General features: G+C 35.6%; 1 protein-coding gene across 1 annotated transcript in view; it reads left to right on the forward strand.

Annotated features, from left to right (window-relative positions):
* The window catches only part of KCNH7 (potassium voltage-gated channel subfamily H member 7), a 472286-nt gene extending 450989 nt beyond the window's left edge, over nt 1–21297 (forward strand). Inside the window, exons 13-16 of the mRNA XM_069472001.1 lie at nt 2959–3210; nt 7913–8081; nt 17788–17980; nt 20609–21297. Coding sequence (XP_069328102.1) covers nt 2959–3210; nt 7913–8081; nt 17788–17980; nt 20609–20875 — 881 coding nt within the window. The 3' untranslated portion in view covers nt 20876–21297. The remainder of the gene's footprint in view (nt 1–2958; nt 3211–7912; nt 8082–17787; nt 17981–20608) is intronic.
* Nucleotides 21298–25095: the final 3798 nt, after the last annotated feature.

Raw genomic sequence — 25095 nt, forward strand, 5'->3', positions numbered from 1 at the left:
TATTATCATTCCTAAGTTGAATGGGTCAGCTACTCCATCGGGACACTTTTATTCTATGGTCTTGAATGATTTCTGAACCCAGAGAGATGCCCAAATGACAAATCACAAATGTTTTAGAATCGTGTCCTATGAGAAAAGGAGAGGAAATGAACTGCCAGCCTATAGAAAAAAGAAAGGAAGAAAAGAGCTTTCAGTTTTCTGAATCAGAAAGTAAATTTGAGGTTTAATTAAACAGGCAAAAATTCTTCTTTGTAAAATGATGGTAACAGAAAGTGGTTATGCAATCTCACTTCTAGCAAAGGGAAAATGTAAAACTCCGTCAGATTACTGCCCTCAGAATCTTATTTCTACGTAGAATATAAATAGCATTAAGAAAAAAATAGCGCCTAATACTATTTAATGTCTACCAGATAATTCAGTTAAACTGGGAAAAGGCAGAAATGGAACAGTCCATCAAAATACAGAAGTACCTGGAGGCTAATTATAATGCATTTCAGCTGCCCAATTGCATGTACGTATTACATCAGCACATCAGCCAATTTCCAGTCAAAGCCCTAACACTTTCCATTTGTAATCCACAAATAGATTGTCATTTCAACTTTCATTTTGTATGGCAGAGAGATGAAGCTTTAATTTCTCTAGTATGGAATAGAAAAATGTTGTTTCAGGAGGGCTGCATCAAAGCAACCGTTCATGTGGCCAGGGCGATAGTCTGGTGGCAACAAACACAGAAATAAAGGTTGGGTTTTTCTCCTTCCAAATGGGAAAAATTTAAAGATATTAAACTTTTTCTTCTTCTTTTACCTGATTCTGCCTTTATTTGGAACTTTTTCTAAAGGATTTAGGTCTTACACATATGGAGTAATTTGCTTCATTTTACTATAGGACTAAATAATAGTAATTCTTCATTCAACAAATTTTGGAATATGTTTCCTGAACTGAAATCAACAAATTATAATTCAACTTCACAATATATGTTAAGGGATGAAGCTTATTCCTAAGCATCCAAAAATCAAGCCATAAGTTAGTAAACCAAGACTGGGCCCTGAAGCAGTAGGTGGAACAGAACATTCTACCATGTATAAGGATTTAAAAATCTACAGAGAATCCCCAAGACCTCTCAAGCCAAAGAGACAAAATGGTTTATTAATTTGTGATAACCTCCATTACAAATGTCCATGTTAGCATTACCCGTACTTAGATTGGAGGCATATGTATTAATGGTTAATTCAGTTTACATTCGATTCTGCTGGGAAAGGCTTCATGAAAGTGTTTAGAATGAAAGCATATTTGGGAAAATGAGAATCCTGAGCTGATTCATATCCCACTGGTGCCCAAGTTAGGAACTACAAAAAGGTTTACTTAGGACTAACAAACTGATGCAATTCACTAAGCAAGTATGTTGATAATTTGGAGAAGGGAAGCCATTTTTTTTCACATTTACTAAATGTTACTAAACAGTTACTAAATTTTGTAACTATTATTTTTTCAGGAATAAAACGATATGTTCAAAAGGTAGAAAACATTTATCAAATTTTCAGAGGGCTTTGGGGAAGGGTAGAAGATAAAGACAAAGCATGGAGGAAGAGGAAAAATGAAGTTTGGAGGCTTAAGGAGGGCTTTGTCAATGACACCGAAAAGAAAAGGGGTTTTGTGTGAAGAACTGATCTAAATATTTATAACCAATTAGATTAGCAATTCACTGGAGACATATAAGTAACACTGAGTAATCAATAATGTCTATAATGCTGGCGATTGGAAAGTTCTGTGGTTTTCTGAATAGTGATGTAATCACTGAGCAAATGTGAAATCTTAAAGAAAATCTACTCTTGCTAGATTTAACTTTAATTGGCAGAACATAAACTCCTCGATAACAATTTCACATAAAGCTGATTTTTAAACTTTATCCGTTTTTACCTTGGGCTGCTTTCTGGCTTCTCATATTTTAAATTACTATTTTAAAAAAATAAAGGGAAAAATCTTTGTTGAATTTCTATGCCATATGGGAATTTTTGAAAACAGTTGGAAGTTTCTCTGGAGTGGCCTTCAATTGGTTCGTTTGGCCTTCTATAAATAAACAAGTAAGCACACCCAGGCGTAGAGGAGATGGGGACACTGTCTTCACCATGTCTCCAGAAAATGATATACCTTCTGGAGTTTTGCTGGTTAGTTATTAGCAGGAACCAGATGGAGAATTATACTGTCTCCCCAGGACACTAATAGAAACAAGTTCTGGGATTTGTCTCTTTGAGTTTTTCCTAGTGAAATATGTTCTAACACAACCTTCAGGGCTGAAATTATCCTGACATTTCAGTATGAAACAGCCAATATGCACTACCAGCTTTAATATAATTAGGTAAAACCTACCTTAATTACTGTATTTAAGCTTTTTTTTTTTTTGTAATATGCTACACAACCAAACTGCCTGGAATGTCAAGGCCGTTACATGCATTGTAGGTTGAAATTCAGCCTGCCAGCCTGCACGACAAGGAGGCTTCCGATTTCGACCTTTGCAATGTGTGAAAGGCTGCAACAGATGATAGGGCATGGAGGTTAAAAACAAACAAATAACAAGCTACACGGTGGTGATATTTTAAAATTGGGACACATTTTTCCTTGTCTTTTTAATTTCTCTAAAGAGACAATGCACCAGATTCTAAGAATATAAATGACTGTTGAGCACATATAAATAAGTTTAAGTTATCCTACAGTTTTTCTCTGAGACGTTATTAATTGTAAATATTCTTTCCATTTTGAAATGAATAATTTATTTCATTGAGATAATCTAATAATAATTGAATTAAAAAAGTAAAGTCTCCAAGTAGCCACATTTTCAATAGCAAAAAGGTAGTTTATATATAGCTACAGTATGATATGCACACAGTAGTGTGATATGCACACAGTCTCACATTTGAATATCCACTATAAAATAACTTTTTTTGATAGATTTTGGCAAAGAAAACAGTACAAATGATCCTGAAGACTCTGCGGATACCATAAGACATTATCAGAGTTCCAAAAAACACTTTGAAGAGAAAAAAAGCAGATCATCATCTTTCATCTCCTCCATTGATGATGAACAGAAGCCGCTTTTCTCAGGAATAGTGGATTCTTCTCCTGGAATAAGGAAAGCATCTGGGCTCAACTTTGAAGACACTGTGCCCAACTCAGGAAGAATTCACATAGATAAAAGAAGTCACTCTTGCAAAGGTAATCAAGAGGCAGGAATCAGGTCGTCTCTCTTCAGCGCTAGTTATAAAATGATGACTTTTCACAAATTAAGAACTGTAGTAATACATGTTAATCTACTCTTTTTCCATTTCATGAAATGTTTGCAAAGAGTTCAGATCTCTGATCATCTACGAAGTGTTTGTACTATTCTGGAACAAGCAATAATTATTCCCAAACCATAATAGCGTGAGAGGTTTTTGTGGCCAACCAGAGTTAACGCAATGCCAGGTACAAACTGTGGAAAAGTCTATAGTCACTCAGAGGGGAAAGAGGAACAATGAGTATTTTAAGAGAGCTAACCAACTGATTCTTTATATCATCTACAGTGTTCTAGTATGAAATGCCAATGCAATCACACTACAATATATGCCAAAGAGAATTTAATTTTACTGGGAATCTGAGGAAAAAGTAGAGAAATGCCCTGAAATAAAGTACGCTCTTGATCTAACTCATTTGTTTAACATCCCTACCAAAAGGAATACCCAAATGTATGGGTTTGGTTGTAGAAAATATTCATGAGCTGGATAATAACGCTTAATTAATATATACAGATTTGATGCTAAAGGATAGAAAACTCAGGAAAACTTGAAGAACTGTTACATGGAAGAACAATTATTGTAACATCTGTAGATCTAGCTGTAAAGCAGTACCAATAACAGATGTGTGTCAGACCACTGGGGTTCCAAGCCCAGCTCTGTTACTGCTCCCTTTATGTTTTTGGGTAAGTGACTGACCAAACCCACTAAGACTCAGTTTGTGCATCTTTAAAATAGGAATAATATTATTTAACCAACTAGTTGGTTGTGGTTATTAAACAAGATAATGTATAAATTACTTTCTCAGAAATAAAATCTCCAACTTTGTTTAATATTTTCTCAGAGGTTTTATTTTCCAACCCTTTATTCATTTAATATATCCCTGGATATACAAAAATGTAAAGATTAAGAAGGCATAGCAAAACATCAAAAGAATATAACAAAAATGAAGGAAAAATAGATGCTCTTGGCCTAGCAGGATAGCAAAATTATGGCACAGAGTAAGTTCATGTTACTTATCATCACCATTATTCCTAAGGATCATATCCAACAACAAAAGCTATATTGAATCTAAGATGGTTAGGCTTTATATTTTTCCAGAGTTGCTTTCCCTATCACGTAAAATCAGCTTTTTCTGTAACCCCACAATGAAGTAAGCTAAGAATATATGCAAGTGTTCTCCGGACAATCTAAAATCTTGATGAAGTGAATGAAAATAGTACCTCATTTATCACAATGGAAGAATGGAATATTAAATGTGATTACCAAATGTCCCATTTTAGTTATTTATGAAAATGGATTCTGGGAAGTGCCAAAAATAGAAACAGGTTGTATCATGGAAATCAGAAGTTCTGAAGAGCTTGCTGAACCATGTCTACTATCTCCAAAAATCAGTGTAATGTGGGCCTGATTAAAAAAAAGAGTGCTGTTGTTTTCCTCTTGAGTCTTAGAATCTCAAGTGACAAGTTATTAAAATTGTATTTTGGAAATTTTACTTGACTTTATAATGACTCTCACTAACAATGAATTCTCATGTCCTTCATCATACATTTTTCTTTGTCACTTCTTCCAATTATTTTTAATTAGCTATTCCACATATACAATAAAAACTAGTATTCTAACAATTTTAATATCTATAAATTTTATTTTTAAAAAGGCACAAGGCAATCCTGTATAAACAATAAAAAATTATCTTGAAAATGTGTAGCTAAATATGCATGTCAGTTGAATAAACCTAATTGATGTCAATCAATGAGACACATAATAACCTGGTTAATTAATATCATTAACCAAAGAGAATTCTAAAACTTTGTGGACTGCAAATATCATTCTCTTTTTAAAGGTGAAGTACTGTGTAATGTTCAAGAACATGCTGCTGTTTGAACAATTAAATCCCCACGAATTTTAGTTTCATCATCAATAGGAAATGTCACTCACTCATATTCCTGGGATTTTGCATGCTGAATCCAACAAAGGAACACGCTTAGGTGCAGCTTAAAAAAGAAAACAAAACAAAGCAGAAAACCACACAAATTAAATGGACTCTGATCCTACTTTGATTGAGGTCAAAAGCTGACTCTAACAAAATTGTGTACTCGGAGCAATGTGAAAGCTTATTTTCTGTTCATCCGTTTCCAGAAATGTGTCTTGCAACTATAGCAACATTTTCCAAGGCAACCAAGTGCAGATTCTTTCTGAACTATATTTAGAAAGTGTCTACAAGGATGTTCATTTGATTAAGACCACTAACCAGGATTTCCCCCTTTGAACTCCTCATTTTCTAAATTGCTGTTAAAACAAGCTAATCACATATCTCCAGATTTTAATAAAAGACTAAATTATAATCATAGAAGCCTCTGTCTTCTATGTATACATTTTATTCATTTCTGCTAAGATAATCCTTTTTTTCTTGAGCTCTGAAGAAAAAAATATAATCCTCCATAATGTATTGCATGTGATTCACCATTGTCACTTAAAAATCAACTTATTATATATGATTTGGAAATGAGAAAACATTTAAACACAAGCAGAAATTCTATAAGCTTTCTTGGCACAAAACTCATGAACACAATATATAACTTCAATCCTATTAGTTCTCTTTATCTTCTCGAAAGGAAGTTTCCTACATTAACTGGCTAGCAGGAGACTAGACAGGAACATGCATCAGCATCACCAAACCATGTATTTACATATTCTGAACATTTGTGTGGCATTGCTGGACCAAAGTTGAAGACCTAATTTACTAAGATATTATGTTATGGTTTTGTATTTTAAATAGGTTGAAGTGTCTGTGAATAATAAATCATACTTCTCAGTGAAAATCCGCTGATAAATTACTTAAAACTCCAGCAATATCGTTTGTATTTGTTCCTTTACATCCGGTCATGTTTGGTAAAATATCAAAAGAAATGATAAACTGTCACTTTAAAAAATGAAACAAAACACCAGGATCCCATGGAGTAAGGAAGCCATAAGCAAGAAAAGCCTTTCTGGAATTCACTGCAAGTTCTCTGAGATCTGTTAGCTGTTCCCACAGAATAAGGAACGCTGATCTTGTATTATGTTGTTTTGGAATATACTAATTCCTTTGTTACAGCCTCACCCTACTTAGGCAGAAATTTTAGACACGTCATTAGAGAAATTTCTGTGTATTTAATGGTAATAGACATTGAATAAGAGAAAAACCATGAAGAAAGAATATAGAAATTTTCTCTTCTACTTGGAAAAGGGGGATGCATTTGAGCTACCTGATTGTACTTTTGTAGAAACTATAAGAAAGGAAGGAACTTTGAGAAGTCCTGTGGTTGGTCCTGTTCTCTGCTTCTAAAATCATAGCTAATCCTGCCCAATTCAGTTACATTCTATGCAATTTTCTAAAACAGCCAAGGATGTAAATTCCATAACTTTACATAATAACTTTTCTCAGTGTTTAATCATAGCTACTTGTCAAGTTTTTTTTTAAAAGTCTATCAAACCAAAATCACTTTCCATAATTCAAATTTATTTCCATGTGAAAATGCAGACCAGCTTCCTCCTACCAGCCCTCCCAGCGGGAAAAAAACGTTTCTTCTTCTTTATCTCTGAAATAAACTCCCAACTCCAGTGGTATTTTTTCATAAGTTTTATTTTCCAACCTTTTAATCATTTTGTAGAGGTTAAGAAAGCATAGGAAAAGCATCAGAAGTATTTGACAAAGATGACAAGGAAAGTAGGATATATTTGCCCCCAAATATTGACAGCTTGAAAATTTAGTTTATAGGAAAAACAGTAAATTAAAAGAAGCTCAGAAAATGAATCTCTGTATGAAAAATGACCACAATCCTGCTAGACTTAATTCTTCAAGTTCAGGGCCTGTGTCTCCTTCATTTTTAATTCCTCTGTATTTAGCAGCATGTCTGGCACAGAAGAGACACTTAGAACCTTTGAAAAGTAGACTTGAACAGATAAGCAATTTGTTTTAAAGTAGAGTAACATAAAAATATTCAAAATAAAAAGAGCCACAAAAAATATTCGAAAGCAATGTGTTATTGTATTAAAGGACACCACAGAAGGGGCTAGAAGGAAGAGTAAAAGCTTGACCATAGCTTAAGACTAGAGGACTTTTAAGACTCTTTCCATCTTTAATGGTGTATAGCTTCTTGGCTCTACTCTGAGCTGGGTCAGCCTAACCCAATCCCCCGAAAGATCAGCATTTCCCTCAAGGCTCCCCCCTTGAGCCCACTCTGAGTCACAAAGCATGCAAATTATCCTGGGGGAAAGGTAAAGCAGTACAAACAGAAAGTACTGTTGTGTCCTAAATATAAAAACTGGAAGTCCCTGCTTTCTCATTCGTTTTGGTTAGGCCCTCCATATCTTCTCTTTAGACAAACAAAAAGACAACCCAATCCTAATCAAAACTCATGCCCTGCTAAATGTTTTCATTTGCATAGAAATGGCCATGGGAGTTCAGGGGGCTTGGTGAGATCATTTGGGTGAGAGCTGCCACCAATTGGTGGGGGACTCTGGATATGTACCTGACTCTTTTGGCTCTCTGTCTCTCCCTCAATACTCAGAGATCTCTTCCAGCCTGTCACGTGGCTATCTGTGTGTTATCGTTACACAGGGGCACCCAGGGAAGTTGACGTCCATCTTGCTATTTCCCACAGATATCACTGACATGCGAAGCTGGGAACGAGAAAATGTCCAAACTCAGCCTGAAGAGTCCAGTCCTTCAGCACTTCCGCGAGCTGCCTGGGGCGTCTCTGAAACTGAAAGTGACCTCACCTATGGGGAAGTGGAGCAAAGATTAGATTTGCTTCAAGAACAACTTAACAGGTATATGCAGTGGGGGGACAAAAAGAGAACATAACCCAAGCCCTTAGATGGGTCCAGCTTTACTCCTTATAAATGGCAAATCCTCTTGCCATAAACCCATGTTTTCTTTATGTATTACTTTTTTAAAATAAGACTAGGACCAGATGCAGTGGGTCACACCTGTAATCCCAGCACTTTGGGAGGCTGAGGCAGGAGGAGTGCTTGAGGCCAGGAGTTCAAGACCAGCCTGGGCAACACAGTGAGATGCCGTCTCCAAAAAAAAAAAAAAAAAAAAATGAAAATGAAAACAGCCAGGTATGATGGTGCACCTCTAGTCCTAGCTATGCAGGAGGATCCCTTGAGCCCAGGAGTTTGAGGTTACAGTTAGCTATGATAGCGACACTGAACTTCAACAGAGTGACAGTGAGACTTTGTCTCTAAAAAAATAAGAATAAATAAAATAAGACTAGAAGTTGACAATTATTAATTTGTGTTGCAAGGAGCATTTATTTTGAATACTTCATACGTCTGGCAGCATAAATTCTATTTTTTTCTTTACTTGTAGTACAATAAGTATTTCACTAGCACTGGCTACCTTAGAAAATGCCTTTTCCCCCCCTCAAATTAATTCATATTTAACTTGTTAAATAACACCCTTCCTCTTTTAATCCTCCTTTTACACTTTTTGGATGTTCCTAGTAATTTAGTTGTGTGTTATGGCATTTTAAAAATACCAACAAAGTAATTTAAATGTTTATTCAGTCAACTTGCCAAAAATATAATTGTATCAAAATTTACACAGAGTTAAATCCCAGATCCTCTTCATTTTTCCTTCACCTTTGACCTAGACCATTTAATATGAAGAACAAATTTTGGTTTTAGGGAGGAGGTAACCTTTTCACCTGAGTCTGCATGGTTTCTTTAAAATTAAATGGGTCAAAAAGATTCAGAAAAAAATATACGAATGCGTATGATATAGCTGCTTTAGTTGTGTTTCATTTGAGAATTTGCCTTGATTCGATAGTACTCTTCAAGTACACCACCAAGCGTGGTATCCCTGGCGTCACAGACAGAAAGCTGTACAACTAAATGAAAATACTCAAATCACAAAACCTATTAAATCAATTTAAAACACACAATGAGAAAAGAGGGAAACCAGATGGATTAATTAACACATTTCAAATAAGCGCAAGCATAGTATGAACAAAAGGACCACGTTACCTGAATCCTGACTTACACAATGCTCATACATCTGCCGCAGCAGCCTTCCCCCCCTTTAGTGTGGCCAGGAGGACCAGAGTTGGGATTTGCACAAATCAGTCCACAGACAAAAACAAATCTCCTGCGCCAATGGCACACACTTGCTCCATCACAGAGATGCAAGGCCTAGTACATGGGGCCATGGCGGTCGCTCTCCAATTAGCCTGCTCAATAGCCATGCTTCTTTTCTGCCTTTTGTAGGTAGAGCACATGGGCAGCCAGACTGAGATAGTACTGGGTGTCACCGATGGGTGACCAAATTTGAGAGTGACAGTTATCCATCCAGAGATGACATGAGATCAATTAGTTCTTTCCATCTTTTCTTGTGTATAAGCAGCACTCTCATTTGTTACATCATATTTTTATTCCGTCTTTGGTATGCCTTTCTCGTTACTAGCATGCTGTCTGTATTTAATATATCTTATGAATTCTGCCCATTTCCAGCAAGCTACTGGCTTACTCAGCTATACTTAACACGTCTATGAGTTTTGCTTATACCACATTAACTACTGGTTACTATCTGTGCTTAATGTTTCTTGTGCTTTTTGTCCATGCTATTTTTTATTGTTATTGAAAAAATGAGTAAATGAAAGGGCAAGTGACGGGGCAGTGATGATTCCTTTAGCACAGTACTAGCACCATACTTGCAATCGGTTAGCCCAGGTAAGTCTTAACTCCGATACTTAATGACTTACAGGATTATTGGGTCCAGCCATTTAAACTTCCCTAGCCTCAGCTTCCTGCTTTGTCTCATCCCTACATGCAATGCTGTTGTAAGGACTAAAACAATATACGTGGAGACTATATATGCTTTACAAAATGGAAGATGTACTTGTAGCTAGGTAAAATTTGATTAACAATGAACTTCACTTCTATTATTGGTGTTCATTTGAGTGTATTCTCCTACTTTACATATATTTCCTGGTTTGGACCTTTCTTCAGGATTAAAATTGAGATTTTAGTGTACCCTTGTTGCTCTGTCATGGGTACAAATCACCGCTGCTGGGATAAGTCAAAGAGTGCTGAACACATTTGTTTTCAATATGTCCAGGGGCTGAAAGTATAAACTTTTAAGGGCACGTTCATCTAGGACCCATTTGCCTTGCAACTACACCAGGAGTAATAATAATTGTTATTGCTATTTTATTACATTAGTACATTATAATTACTATCATATAAAACTTTTCTACAGCATAGGTGCAATTAAATCTCTTTTGACATGTTCCCACATCTGTATATGCTTTCTGAAGATGTTTTGAATTGCTATGAACGTTGTCAAAATCAAAATGCAATCATTAATGTTAGAATAATCCTGACACCTTTATCAAAAAAACCCAAAACAACACATGTTGGCGTGGGTGTGGAGAGACAGGAACACTAATACACTGCTGGTGGGACTGCAAACTAGTGCAACCCCTGTGGAAAGCATTATGGAGGTATTTTAAACAGATTCAAGTAGACCTGCCATTTGACCCAGCAATCCCATTACTGGGCATATACCCAAAGGAAAAAAGGTCATTCTGTAACAAAGACACATGTACCCGAATGTTTATAGCAGCACAATTCACAATAGCAAAGATGTGGAAACAACCCAAATGCCCATGAATACATGATTGGATTAGTAAACTGTGGTATATGTATACCATGGAATATTACTCAGCTATAAGGAATGATGAAGATACGACATCTCTATGGTTCTCCTGGAGAGAGTTGGAACCCATTAGATTAAGTGAAGTATCCCAAGAATGGAAAAACAAGCATCACATGTACTCACCAGAAAATTGGTTTCCCTGATCATCACCTAAATACAAATCTGGGAACGACACCAGTTGGACATCAGACTGAGGTGGGGGGTGGGGGAGGGGATGGGGGTATGCCTACACAATGAGTGCATTGCGCACCGTTTGGGGAGTGGTAACACTTGAAGGTGCTGACTCGGGAAAGGGGGGGTGGGGAAAAAAATATGAAACTGTTGTTTTTAACTTGCACTGTTCACTTAATAATTTATCATGAATATTTCCCATATTATTTCATATCATTGTACAAGAAATAATGTATACATTATGAGGACATACTGTATCTAACAAGATATACTGTTAGACTCTTTGATTCTGTAAAATTAAATTGAAAAAAAAAAAAAAAAAAAAAGAATAATCCTGACAAATAGAGCTGGGGAAGTCTATGAAGAGGGGGGTTCTCATGCTTATATGCCCCGCCCCCCAAGTAACACAAATACTCTGCAAAAACCACAACCTTGCACAAAGGCCATTGCAACCTTACACAAAAAAATACTTCTGCAAGGATATCTGCCCAGCAACTGCCTCACACCTCAGACTGGCGTCACCCTTGTTGTCGATCTTTGTAGCCAAGAATAATCATTTCAAAACAATTGTGCAATCCTCCTCATTTTTCCTTTTAAACCCTTTTCCTTCCTTTACCTCCCTGAATATAAACATGCTTTACTATGGCACATGTATTCCCCTTGCAATGCCCTATTCCTGAATAAACATCACCTTCTTTGAGAGAGCCTCTCTCTGTTTGTTACTCAGGTTGACACTACCACCGAGATTACTTCTCCTTTGACTATTTTTTTCTAATTACCTCTGGTATTTTCACATTTTATTGCCTAACTCAGCTTTGCTTATTTTTTATTTAAATCCAAGATTACATTTTTACCGTAATCCCATCTCCAGCAACCTCTTCCCTTCACTTTACACTAGAAGATAAAAGTATGGAAAATAAGATTGAAGACAGCAGCTCAACTCAGACTTACATGTTGCAGAGTGAGAATCCTAGGATACTTTCTAGAGTTGAGTCTACCCCGTTTGGATTTGGCATTTGTGAGTTCCTACTCCACTTGTATCATGCAAATACACATATTAAGTACACAATGCAATAAAAACAAATATAAATGGTCTCTCTTGAATGGTTCTTGCTGCTGCTGCTTTTCTGCTTTAATGGCCAATTAAATTATACGTAGGGTTAAAGGTTTACTTAAGAAATGTTTTTATATATTTATATATTATTCCTGCAGATAGAATATTTAAGGAAATCATTAACACTTGATCCTACAGCAGTGCTTCTTAAGCTTTAATGTGCATTTGAATCACTGGGGATCTTGTTAAAATGTAGATTCTAAGTCAGTAGATCTGGAGTTGGCCAAAATTCCATGTTCTAACAAGCTCCCAGTAATACTCAATGTTGCTGGTCTAAGGACCACACTTTGAATAGGAAGTCCCTGGAAAATGTAAAAAGTGTTAATATTGACTCTTTTTGTTGCAGAACACTCAGAGCAATTTATCTGTATGTCTCTAGGATGGCATTGAGCACTTGCTTCTTCTAGTATTATAGTTATTTATGCACTTCCTGTATTTTCCATTCCTAAGTGGTCAGCTCCCATCAGCACTATGAGATCAGATTCCGTATCTATTCATCATTCTGTTCTTCCCTCAACTTCCTACCTAACACTGTGCCTGGTACATTATGGGTCCTTGAATGCAAATGAAAGTATTCATTTTACACACCTTTATAGCTATGTTGACAAAAAAAATTTCTAAAAGTGTGTTATTTCCTATTTTAAAGACCAAGATGATTTTTTTAAATTTTCTGTAATTCCTCTTGAGTAGATTATTTAATCTCAGTAGAATAGTGCATTCTACTTAAGCCAATAGACCCCAGTCATAAAACATGAAAATACAACTCTATGCATAGTAAAGAAGCTTCTCACTAAATCCCCACTTTGTTGAACTACTCATGATATCAAACCACCAATGAATAAAACAAAATTAAGTATTCAAAATTACTGCAGGAAGGGAGACTGCCATCTGGGCATAGTCTAGTGATGTCTCAGAAGGGGAAGTGAGAAGTAGAATATTTATAGGATTTTGGAGTCTGGGCTTTTCAAGGTGGGGAGCGGATTGGAATTGGGCAAAGTTCATGACATAGTATTTCAGGATTGACACAGTGAATTCTGGATCCTGAAGCAAGTTTTGATAGATAAATTAAGTTTCATTAAAAAGTTATTTGTTCAGATGAGCAGAATGCTGTCTTCAATGAGTTAATTTGTAGAAAATTCCTGAAGTAGTAAAGTTATTTATTGGTTGTCTTATTTTCCCCAGGCAAAGTTTTCCTGGAACAAACAACTAAGTCATGTTGACAGAGGTGGGCTATGCTCTTACCTAAGTTATATTGATACAAACAGTCTCTGTTCCCACCCTGTGCCAGCTGCTTCCCCTGCACATGAAGTTGGTGTGTGCCTGAGTCCCATTCATGGCACCATGTTGCAATTACTGGACATACAGATGCTGAAGCCTCAGCTTCCCATAGATTTTTCCCTCATAAATACCATTCAAACAGGTGGAATCCATGATAGAGAGAGCCTGTCTCTCAGAGACAGCTGCTATTTGACAAAGGTTTTAAAGGACTCAAAAACACCATAATTTTTGACTTTCTACTGGGTCTTGACTTCCCCATTGATGAAGCTTTTATTCCAGTACTTTACATTCAATGTAATAAGCATCATATAAGCCACTCACAGCTAAATGCTACTAAAGATGGTATAAATTTGTACAGAAATATTTATGATGAAGTCTAAATGTAAACTTTTCTTTGGGGGCTCAGAGGAAAAAGTAATTCTGAATGGGTTAAATAAGGGAAGATTTTGGGGGTACTGTTGAAATTTAAGTTGGGCCTTGAAGAGCGAAAGGAAAAAACTGATGCGTAATAATAAAACAATGGGTCTGCTCAGTTTAGTTCAGGAGTGGGAACCTTTTCATGTTGGGTGGCCACATTAATTTAGCTGTAATCAAATAAGGCCGCATTCAAGAAACTTTAATTAGATATATTTAAAAATGTACATTATTTTATAAAAAATCTAACTACTATGTACTTAATAATTTCAAAAAATGAAAACTACTTGTTAATTTTAAAGTTAACTACACTTTTAATGACTTTGTTGTGTCTGCTTTTTGTTGGAAAGCATTTGAATATTTGGTTGCAGCATGGAGGTCCGCAGTTTCAGTTGATCCTCTACATGGGGATCAGTCATTTGTGACCTTAAGGGCATCTTGATTTGGGTTAGGAAGGAGAATGTAGACCCACAGCAATAAGCGGTTGAAAAGCGAGAAAGCATTTTGGGGGCATGTTGCTGAAGGCCTGGGTATTCTACTGCATTTTTCCATATTCCAGTTGGATCTTTCTTAGCATCAAACAATGACTTTAAAATGTCATCTACTGAGAGCTCAAACAATTCCCTCTGTAGTTCTTTAAGGTACCTTAGTGATATCAACTAGGTGAGGCTGAAATGCTAATTTGAGTATGATGTCATGATTCTCAAAGTCAGTGAAACTTTCACTGTGTTTTCCAATTAATAGGTCTATAACAGCTGCATATTCTTCAAATGATTCACATATATCATCCTGCTCATCAGTGGTGACCTTTGCTAACTGGGGAAAATGTTCATCCAAACTTTTCTTTTGAAAAAGAAATGTTTTGGAAAAAAAAAAGATAGTTTTTTTCAAAATGCTTGGATTTTTTGCCACATATCATATATAGACTCAGTTTTACCTTGCAAAGAAATATTCAAGTTGTTTTGATTTGACATGATATCACACAGAAATGTTACATTTCTCTAGAAATCTAATTCACATTGCTGATTCTGTTCTTCATAAAATTTAACTATCTGTTCTCTCAGAGATAAAATTTTGGCTAACAACTGTCGCTGCAATAGCCAATGTAGGTTAGAATGATATGGTAAATCCACACTGGTTACCTCATCTTTCAACGTTAGCATGTTAGGAAACTGAGGATGCCATGTTGCATTTGCAAAAATATAGTTAACAATACTTATAACCTGTTGCAAAGTGCCACTTAAAATAGCTTTAGCACACAGATTTTGCTGATTCAAGATACAATGAAGGTGCACTTTCTGTACATACACTCACTAAATTTACCAAATTCAGTCCAACTTCATGATTATCTTGAAAGTTGTTGAAGATATCTATACCTTGTGTTCTGTTCACAAGAGTGCCCACACAGAGTAAGTCTTCCTAGCAAAGAAAATCTTCTATTATGACCTGAATGAAGTATAAAACCTGTGCTGAGTGAGTAGTAGCAGTTGATTCATCCAAAATGATTAAATAATATATATTCTCCTTTTGAAGTATTGCATGAATTTGTTCTGTTAAGCTGAAGGCTAATTCATGCTGCCAATCAGTTATGGTTCTCCTTGAAAGAAGCAGTTTTTTGTACTTCGAAAGGTTATCAGGGTCTAAGCATCCTACAACTTCGACGATGCATTCTTTCACAATTTCCACATCACTGAATGGCTTCCCTTTTTACTCCCGAGTATATAAGCTACTTAATAAATTGCTTCAGTGGCATTATTTCCAGGTCTTACTGCTGCTTGAAAGAATTATCTTTGCTTTTGCTGATAATTTTTAATTTCTGAAATACAACCATTTCCACCTCTCCCTCTAATTTAAAATATTTGTGGTCCTTATTAGTGTTATAATGCTGATGAGCGCTGAATTTCTTTAATGTTGATATTGTAGTATCACAAAGCAAGCAAATCATCTTATCTTTAGCTAAAACAAGATAATGTTACACTTCCTAATCCTCATGAAAAAAATCTGGTTTCTTCCTTCAGTATTCTCTTGGACTTCTTTGACATAAAAAAACACTGTCGAGTTGTGCAACTATTCACAACTTTCACTTCAAACAGAAACACAGTGCACCATCGTCAAAAGCTGATAACAGACTGGTGAACTCAACCCCCATAAACTCTCCCCAGCCTGACTCGTGTGGGAGTAGTGCCAGTCAGGTGGGGGAAGTTGGAACTAAATCATGAGCATTAGCAGCCGTCAGTTTAGCCCTTAAGGCTCACTAATGTTCTAATCGTGCCGGTCAATCTGGGAGGATTATTTTGTTGAAATTTATTTTATTCTTTGGTATTTTAAATATGTTCATTTAAAAAATAAAATAATAATATAAAAGATGAACAAAAATGTATTAATAAAAATAAAAGGATTTGTTCTATAAAATTTGGATTTAGTCCCAAAGCTGCACTTAAGGACCTAGAAGGCCACATGTGGCTTTAAGGCCGCAGGTTCACCCCTGGTTTAGCTGGTACCATAAAAATTAGATCAGACCTTAAGGTAACAAGTAGATAAATAAACCAGTTGGTAACTCAATTTTTCCCTTTTCAGTGTGTGTTTTTGACATTTGCAAAAATGACATTTTCAAAGCCATGTAAAATTTATAGCTATTACTTTAGAAAACACTAAGTTACATGGCTATATTTACTAACTACAGCAAATCTGTAAGAATAATGTGTTATTGTGATTCTTAAAAGGAAGATTTGGAGTGTTAGTATCAAAACCTAAAAAGGACAAAATGGTCTTTTCTCGTTTTTTCCAGGTTTATTATATTTTCTATCAAATCAAAGGCTAATTTCTCTCCACTTTGAATTCTGCAAATATAGCATTTATTTAATTGGGCAAAATTAGTTCTATGATTTTAACATTTTTGGTAAGATTTACTTTTTCTTTGCATTTTTTTATTCAGAGGCAAAACATTAAGCACAAATAATTGAAGAGTTAGAAGAATTTTCTAAAGAGGCATATGGTCCAAATTTTCTGTTCTTATGTCCACAAAATTCCCTCCGTATGTAATGCTGTTGTTAACACATGCAAAGGAAGGGACTCTGACCAATTGTATTTTGCTATTTTCCCATAAATTTTAATTTAAAATGAGAATGAGATTAATAGGCCAGTTGGCTACTTATGGGTTTGGGGGGGCGGTAAATGGTCAGACTGGTATTTTGTGGGCCAGATTGGTCATAGAAGCAAGTAAACTTTTAAGTTTGGTCTGTGTCTTAAATACCAAAGGCCCTGACCTGTAAGTGAGAAAGGAATTTAGCATTTAACAGCATTAATCATTAAAGAAAGAATATAATGAATAATATACAATACTTTAATATTGAATAAGAAAGAGACAGGGTAAAATAATAGTAATATAAACTTAAAACACATAAGAAATTACCCTGAGATGCTGCAACTATGTAAAGAACTATGCTACCAATCATTTTTTAAAGAGTAAATAAAATGTTTGCAAGAAACTGAGTAAAAACTAATTAAAAAAGAAAGACAATTACTGATTAACAATAGATTTTCAATGTGTTTTATATCTGAAATCAATAAAGGCTAATAAAATGAAGTCTATTCCATTCATCTGCTTTTCTGTTAGTTCCTAATACGAGCAGAAAAGCAAAGGCCTTTATCAGAACCATTCGTAAGACACAGAATGTGAGTATATCGGTCAGGAAAGAATCTCTGTGCTCCCTCTCCTGTCCTTCTTGTTTAAAGCAGGGCAATAATTCCGCTGCTTGTAGTGCTGAAATTTTCCCAGATGCGCTTGCAATCTTGGACTATTTTAGGACTGTCTTTCCCTACCTCTGTCTGTTCTGCAGACTTGAATCCCAAATGACAGCTGACATCCAGACCATCTTACAGTTGCTGCAGAAACAAACCACGGTGGTCCCCCCAGCTTACAGCATGGTAACTGCAGGAGCAGAGTATCAGAGACCCATCCTGCGCCTGATGAGAACCAGTCGTCCCGTAGCATCTATCAAGACTGACCGAAGTTTCAGCCCTTCCTCACAAGTGAGTGTAGATATTGTACAACCAAGAGTGTCTCCCAAAGTGTTTTTCCAGGGACCACCTGAATCAGAATCACCTGGAGTGCTGCGGAAAATACAGATTTCTGTTTCTACCTCTGTCTCTACTTAATTAAAATTTCTGGAAATGGGCCCTGTATTCTGCATTTTAAACAAGCTCTCCACTGATTCTTATGCTCATCTAAAGTTTGAGAACAATGAATGTACAAGAATGATTTTAAACACTAGCATTTTTTTTTTTTAAGAAAAAGCTTTTTTCCAGAATCAACCTACTTAAAATTTATATGCAGTAGAACTTTGAAATCTAAGGAATAATCCTGGGTCCACAAAGTGCTTCAGAGAAAAATCTGTAATTTGCTGCAGTGGCAAAATCTGGGAGAGGTCTCAGGGAGGAAGAGGAGGAGAAATAGCACCTGGCCAGATTAGACTTGAGATTCAAATGCCACCAGACCAGTAATCTCTTCTGTGTCCCACCCATCACCAGAGATCTGTGATTTTTTTGTTTAACCTGCATGATAAACATGATAAGAGAAGGAACTTAGTGTCCTTTATTCTGCCCCTAAAGCCCTCTAAGAGGGACCGTTAGAATTATGTGAATATGAGTAGCCTAGCTTTCTTGGAATTCTATTTTGGGAATTAGTCTTAATTACTTAAATATTATGGCCAAATTGGACCTATGAACAATGATTTCAAAAAGGATTTCTAGAACAGTCTTGTAAAATTTTTTAGATATTTTGGAGTTTAGTGCAAAATGTTCTGGGAAATGAAACTATTAGGTCATTAAATATGAGATGTCCGATTTAGAATCAAAAGTTTAGTTTATTATATCTCAAACAAGAAGCAGTACAATTAATCAAAGTATGTGCCTAAACTATCGACACAGTTTTGCCATCTTAACGGTAGCTTGTTTATGTCGGCAGCGAAGAAGCCTGGAGAGCCAGTGGTGATGAAATCGAGAAAGACATTTTCCACAGCTTGTTGAGAATTGAATATTTTTCCTTGCAAGAAGTGGTCCAAAGCCTGGAAGAAGTGGTCGTCAGTTGGTGCAAGGTCTGGTGAACATGGTGGATGACAGAGAGTTTCCAAGTCCAGCCTCTGTAGCTTGAGCAGCAGCAGCAGCATTATTTGTGCAACATGTGGTCAGCATTGTCTTGCAAGAGAATTGGCCTGTCTCTATTGACCAATCTCGGCTGCTTAATCACAAGCATCCTCATCATTTTGTCCAATTGGTTGCAACAGATGTCTGCTGTAATCGATGGACCAGGTTTCATGAAGCTGTAGTGGATAATACCAGCGCTGGACCACCAAACAGACACCATTAGCTTTCTTTGATGAATATTCAGCTTTGGACTGTGTTCTGATACTTCATTTTTATCCAATCCCTATGTGGCTTGCAATTGTTAAAGAGAATCCATTTTTCATCACACATAACAATATAGTGTAGAAATGGTTCGCCTTTATGTCATGACAGCAAAGAAAGGCAAACTTCCAGACGATTTCTCTTCTGACACTTGTTTAATTCATGTGGTACCCATCTATCCAGCTTCTTTACCTTGCCCATTTGTTTCAAATGGTCCAATGTTGTTGGAATAGTAATGTCAATCCTTGCTGCTAATTCATGCGTAGGTTGAGATAGATTCCCTTCCACTACAGCTTTCAGCTCATCATTATCCACCTTGGTCTCAGGTTGCCCACGTGGCTCATTTTCAAGATTAAAATCACCAGAACAGAACTTCTGAAACCATCAGTGTACTATGCATTCATTAACCACATCCTTCCCAAACACTTCCTTGATATTCCGAGCTTTCTACTCAGCACTGGTTCCATAATGGAACTCATATTTGAAAATAACATGAATTTTTGACTCATTCATGGTTTCACAAAAATTGCTCTAAAAATAATTTAAAGATAATCACAAGCCAAACAATGCCTTGAAAGAACAAGGTTGTACCTTCAGAATAAAAATAAAACAAGAAGTGTCAAAGTGAAATGTCAGAGATATCAATGTCAAATTTAGTACTTAAGGAAATCGGACATGTCATACTTAATAACCTAATACATTAGTAACAGGAGGTAATATGCCAGAAGGAAAATAATACGATCTTTGTAAAATTTAAAAGTAGAAATTATCTTTAGCCAGTTTTGAATGGTTTGGAAACACGTAAAACAAAATATTTTGTTCTTTGTTTTCAGTGGATTTAAATAATATTATCTGACTTTAAAAAGGTGATTATACTTCCTTTCTTTTTTCTTTTCTTTCCTCCTTATACCCCTTACTCATCAAGCAACCACATTTCTCATCCCAGTTTTATCTTGAAATCCAAATTAAAACTTATCTGGAAAACTCTATGTGAAATAATAATCTGATCTTAAAAATCTGGTGTCAGGGTAAAATAAAAGTTCTTGGAATGGTTATTTAGGATTATCTAAACAGATAACTGATCTGATAATTGATCTCCAATGTCTTGACTCATCTTAGGAGGGAAATGTTGGCCAATACTGTTAATAAAATACAGATTAAGGGGGAAAGAAAACACATTCAGATTTCATGAGTGTAATTTTCAATGACTATCACTATGAATTATAAAAAACTGTTTTCTTTTCTTTCTATCAGTGTCCTGAATTTCTAGACCTTGAAAAATCTAAACTTAAATCCAAAGAATCCCTCTCAAGTGGGGTGCACCTGAACACAGCTTCGGAAGACAACTTGACTTCACTTTTAAAACAAGACAGTGATCTCTCTTTAGAGCTTCACCCTCGGCAAAGAAAAACTTATCTTCATCCAATTAGGCACCCTTCTTTGCCAGAGTCATCCCTAAGCACTGTAGGAATCTTGGGTCTTCATAGGCATGTTTCTGATCCTGGTCTTCCCGGGAAATAATCATTTTGTACTATTTACTCCACATACAATGTAAGTGCTTTTAATGGCTGTTTTCCTTTTTGTATTTAAATCCTCTCTACTTGACTCAGGGGCTCACAAGGTACCATTATATGCAAAAGTACTGTATATTTTCCTAAATTGAAGCTTGTAAGGTAATATTGAGCAGTTAGGATGTAAATATACATAAGAACTTTTGTTTCCAAATGTTAAAACTGCCAGCATCTCAAGGCACCTTATTTTTTATTTTTATTTTTTAAATCATGTGCATGTTAGGAAACTCCAATTTCTCTTGCATGGAGACTCCTATTTATTGCTTTTCCTAAACCAGTACTTTGTTATGAAAATGCCTTCCAAGCAAATAAGAAACCAAGGGATAAAACTGTTCATGAAGGCAACTCAGATTCAGATGATTCTCAACTCATGGAAGTTCAAGAGGGATAAAGGGAACTTCGTCACTTTTGAGAACAGATATCCTTCTGTACCGAGATGTTTATAGTTAATTACACTCCTTCCTCCACATTGAAAAAAACCCACAAAGTTTAAGAGTTATAAATTTCAAACAGTATAGGAAGCCATCTCCAAATACATGAATATAGGCTGACATTAACAAGAATAAAAGGTCTTTCTATATAAAATTCTGTCACTAATTACATTCATAAGTCATCTAGAATATTTTCCACTGGCACATTTCCTTGAAGGCTTAAAAAAACGTTTCTCTAATTTTGCTTTTTTTCTGGGGAGGGCAGGGGGATGGTCTCCTTAAGAACTGATAAAGTTGAACTGATTTCCACAGCTTTCTTCCATATTTTAGAGCAATCCTGAATTTGATCAAAATAGTGGACACATAGTTTTCAAAAAACTTGCTATTTCAGTGGATTTGTGTAGCAAAGCTAGCTTCCATTAAGTATATGTTGTTCTATGGTTTCCTAACCCCCGCTGTAGAAAAACAATATGCCTACAGAGGAAATAACACAAACCAGCAGCGAAATTTCAGTTTTGTTTAGTTATTCAAACAATTTTGCTAATCAAAGATTAAGTGCAAATCTATTAGTATCAATTCGATGGATATATATTTACTCCAGAATACAATGTAATATATCTTCCAATTAAAGTATCTTCAACTGTTAGGTTTGGGGGTTTTTTGGGGGGAGGATATATGTCTTATAAAATTAAGGTGAAGAAAAAAATTACAAGTTAATTTGAGATTCTGATTAGTCAAGTTTTAGTTAAGAAATCTTATTTTTACAATTTTAAAATTATTATGGACTGATCCATTATATCTTTTCCTCCAAACAAAAATGTTAAAAATTTGTTGAAAGTTTCTTAATCCTTTACTAATTCTTACATTCACATATAGCTTTAAAGAAACATTTTGTCTGTGCACATTATTAAATGGGTTCCATTCGTCAGGATAGAAATACAATCTATTGCTTTACCCTTTACCTTTGAAACCAATTTATTAATCAGCTTCAGATGCAAGCAATTTATTTAAATTTACAAAAACTATTGCACTCTTTAAGATGTGATTAAAGTGACCTTAAATTGCTCCCTATATATTTTTAAGTAATCACATAAATTGATAATCTATCTGGGAGGCAATCTGTAAACATGGACATGTTCTTATTCCTGCTTAACTTTTGAAAAAACAAAACATGACTGCTCAAGTACTAGTCAATTCAATGAAAGTGTAATAATTAAAACCAGTTTCCCAAACCATTTAGTGTTATACAGATAAAAACGTAGGAGCTGATACTTTCACTTTCTCATTCAACAAACATTTCATGGGTGCCTAGCAGGGGAGAGAGTCCCATAAATGGCTAACTCTAATTCAGAGGACTATTTAGGGATTTTTATTTCCATATTGGGACACATTTTTGCAGCTGCAACAAATTTCATAAGGATTGCCAGCCTAAATTCCAGGAACATTCAGAATGAATTCACCAGAGACTGCTGATTTGTAGGGAGAGAGGATTTGGCAGGTGAGGAATTGAGATCTGATTGTTTGATTAGTGAATGCCTCAGCTGCAACATTTGGTATGACATACATAAAATGCAGCCTTCCACATAAAGCTTCTATTTATGCTTAATAAAAACTGAGCATGAAGGAATGAAAAGATAGGGAATGGTGTGCAAGCATCCAGTTTGTATAAATTCTGGCACAACACAAACCTTTTTGCTTCTTAATTCCTTTACACAAAATAATTGCTTGATATTAAAATCTTAATTCTCAGAGAATTGGACAGGATTAGGAAGGTTCCTTCCTACAGGATATTAGCTTTAAAAGAGCCTGAGCAATATAAAGATGCAGTTAGGCATAAATGTCAGAAGACTCAATGGTTAAACTGACTTATAGATGACCAAAGCAATTATCATTATGTACAAAATTCATCCCCCTGCTCCAGCCAAAGATCTAATGCCTAAATGCACCATCACCTTCCCCACTGGCTGTAGCCAAAACAGTCTGGCCCTTCCATCTAGGGAGCCTGCTGAAGGCCACGTCTAACTGCTGCAGCCAATCATAATTGCAGTGTAGCAAAAGCTTTCCTTCTAGGTAATTAGAAGCACTAACATAACACCTTTTGCTTTCCTCCCAAAAACAATGTTACCTGGTCCCCTGGTCTAAATTAAATGTCATGGAAAATCTAAAGTTTGTTTGGATTAGATGATCTCCTGCTGTATTAATTGCTGGGCAAAGAGCTGAAACTTAAGAAGCATTTTACCCTGTAGGGGAGTCCCATTCTTTTAATTAGTTGAGAAAATCAGAAATAAAAAATGCTGAAGCAATGTTCTTGCAGGGTTTTTAGATTAATAACCACTCATTCAACACACATGGGAAGGCAGAGGGCAGCTCTAGGACAACAGAATTTCTTAAGTCCATTATAATATGTTGGTCATCAGAGCTGAACTTTCCTACTCTTCTAGTCAGGAGATATGGAAACTAGGTCAGGGCAAAGTGGCATTTGGAGTCAGGTTTAATATGTGTGTGTAGGAGTTGCTTGTAAGGTCCTTTTCAAGGCTGATCTTTAGCAATGGTTTCAAAATGCCTAGAAGGAGAATGTCCTTATCCAAATCCCATCCTATATTATCTAAGGATAAAATTTATTGTCTTATCAGCATGTCTGAAATTATTATTATTTAACAACAGTATCTTTCCTCTGAATGTTTTTCATTTTTTTAAAAAAAGAGATTCAGTAAATCAACCAATTATTTGAAATGAATCACGACATTGACTAATTTTTAACTTAGTAGAGTCTTTAAATTGCTTATCCATGGTTAAAACGAAAAGTAGACCTATATGTAAGTAGATTTCTCATTACAAGTCAAAATTTTTACAAATTACCAAAAAATCAAATGTTACTAGATTTCTAATCATATTTTTATGTGTCCATATCTTGTGAGTTCAAATAGCCATTTGGAAGATTGGTTGATGTAGAACAGTGGTCCTCAAAGTGTAGTGCTCAAGCTAACAGTACCACCATCACCTGGGAACTTGTTAGAAGTGCATATTCTTGGGCCTCACCCCAGATCTACTAACTCAGAAACTTTGGAGTGGGAACCCAGCCATCACCTTTTAACAAGCCCTCCTTCACATGATCCTTATCTACACTAAAAATTTGAGAATCACCATAGAAGAATAAGCATGGCTTTTACAGTCAGAACAACTTGGGTTCCAACATGAGATGAGTTCTTTCATATTAATAGCTTTGTGACCCTGAGCAAATTAATTAACCTCTCTGAGATTCTTTTTCCTGAATCTGTAAAAATGAGATAATGATACCTGACTCACAGAAGCTTGAGGAGGAAATGAGATAAAATATAGTAAAGTGCCTGGTATACAGTAGGTGCTCAAAAAATGCTAGATTCTTTGTTTCTCATCCAGGAACAGGACATTAAAAACAATCAGAAAAACAAATGATTTCCCACAATTTAGCTTTTGCACAATGTGCTATGTCTCCGAACTTAATAGCTGTTACTAAGACTAAAGTTTTTGATTCATAAAAACCTAAGTGGAGCTGTTGTTTTATCTCTCTTAATTGTATTTTGCACTATTTGGTTTATAGCTTTAAAGTAATACTATTCACAATGATAACTGTGAGAGTATGAATCTCTTTAGACAAACATATCTACTCAGAATCGATGTTAAATGCCAAGTATGTAAACGTGATCTGTCAAATTCAGTACTACTGGAATGTATTCTATAAAGGCTGGCTCACTGTGGA

The sequence above is a fragment of the Eulemur rufifrons genome, chromosome 1 (genome assembly GCF_041146395.1).
Source record: "Eulemur rufifrons isolate Redbay chromosome 1, OSU_ERuf_1, whole genome shotgun sequence".
NCBI classification, from domain to species: Eukaryota; Metazoa; Chordata; class Mammalia; order Primates; family Lemuridae; genus Eulemur; species Eulemur rufifrons.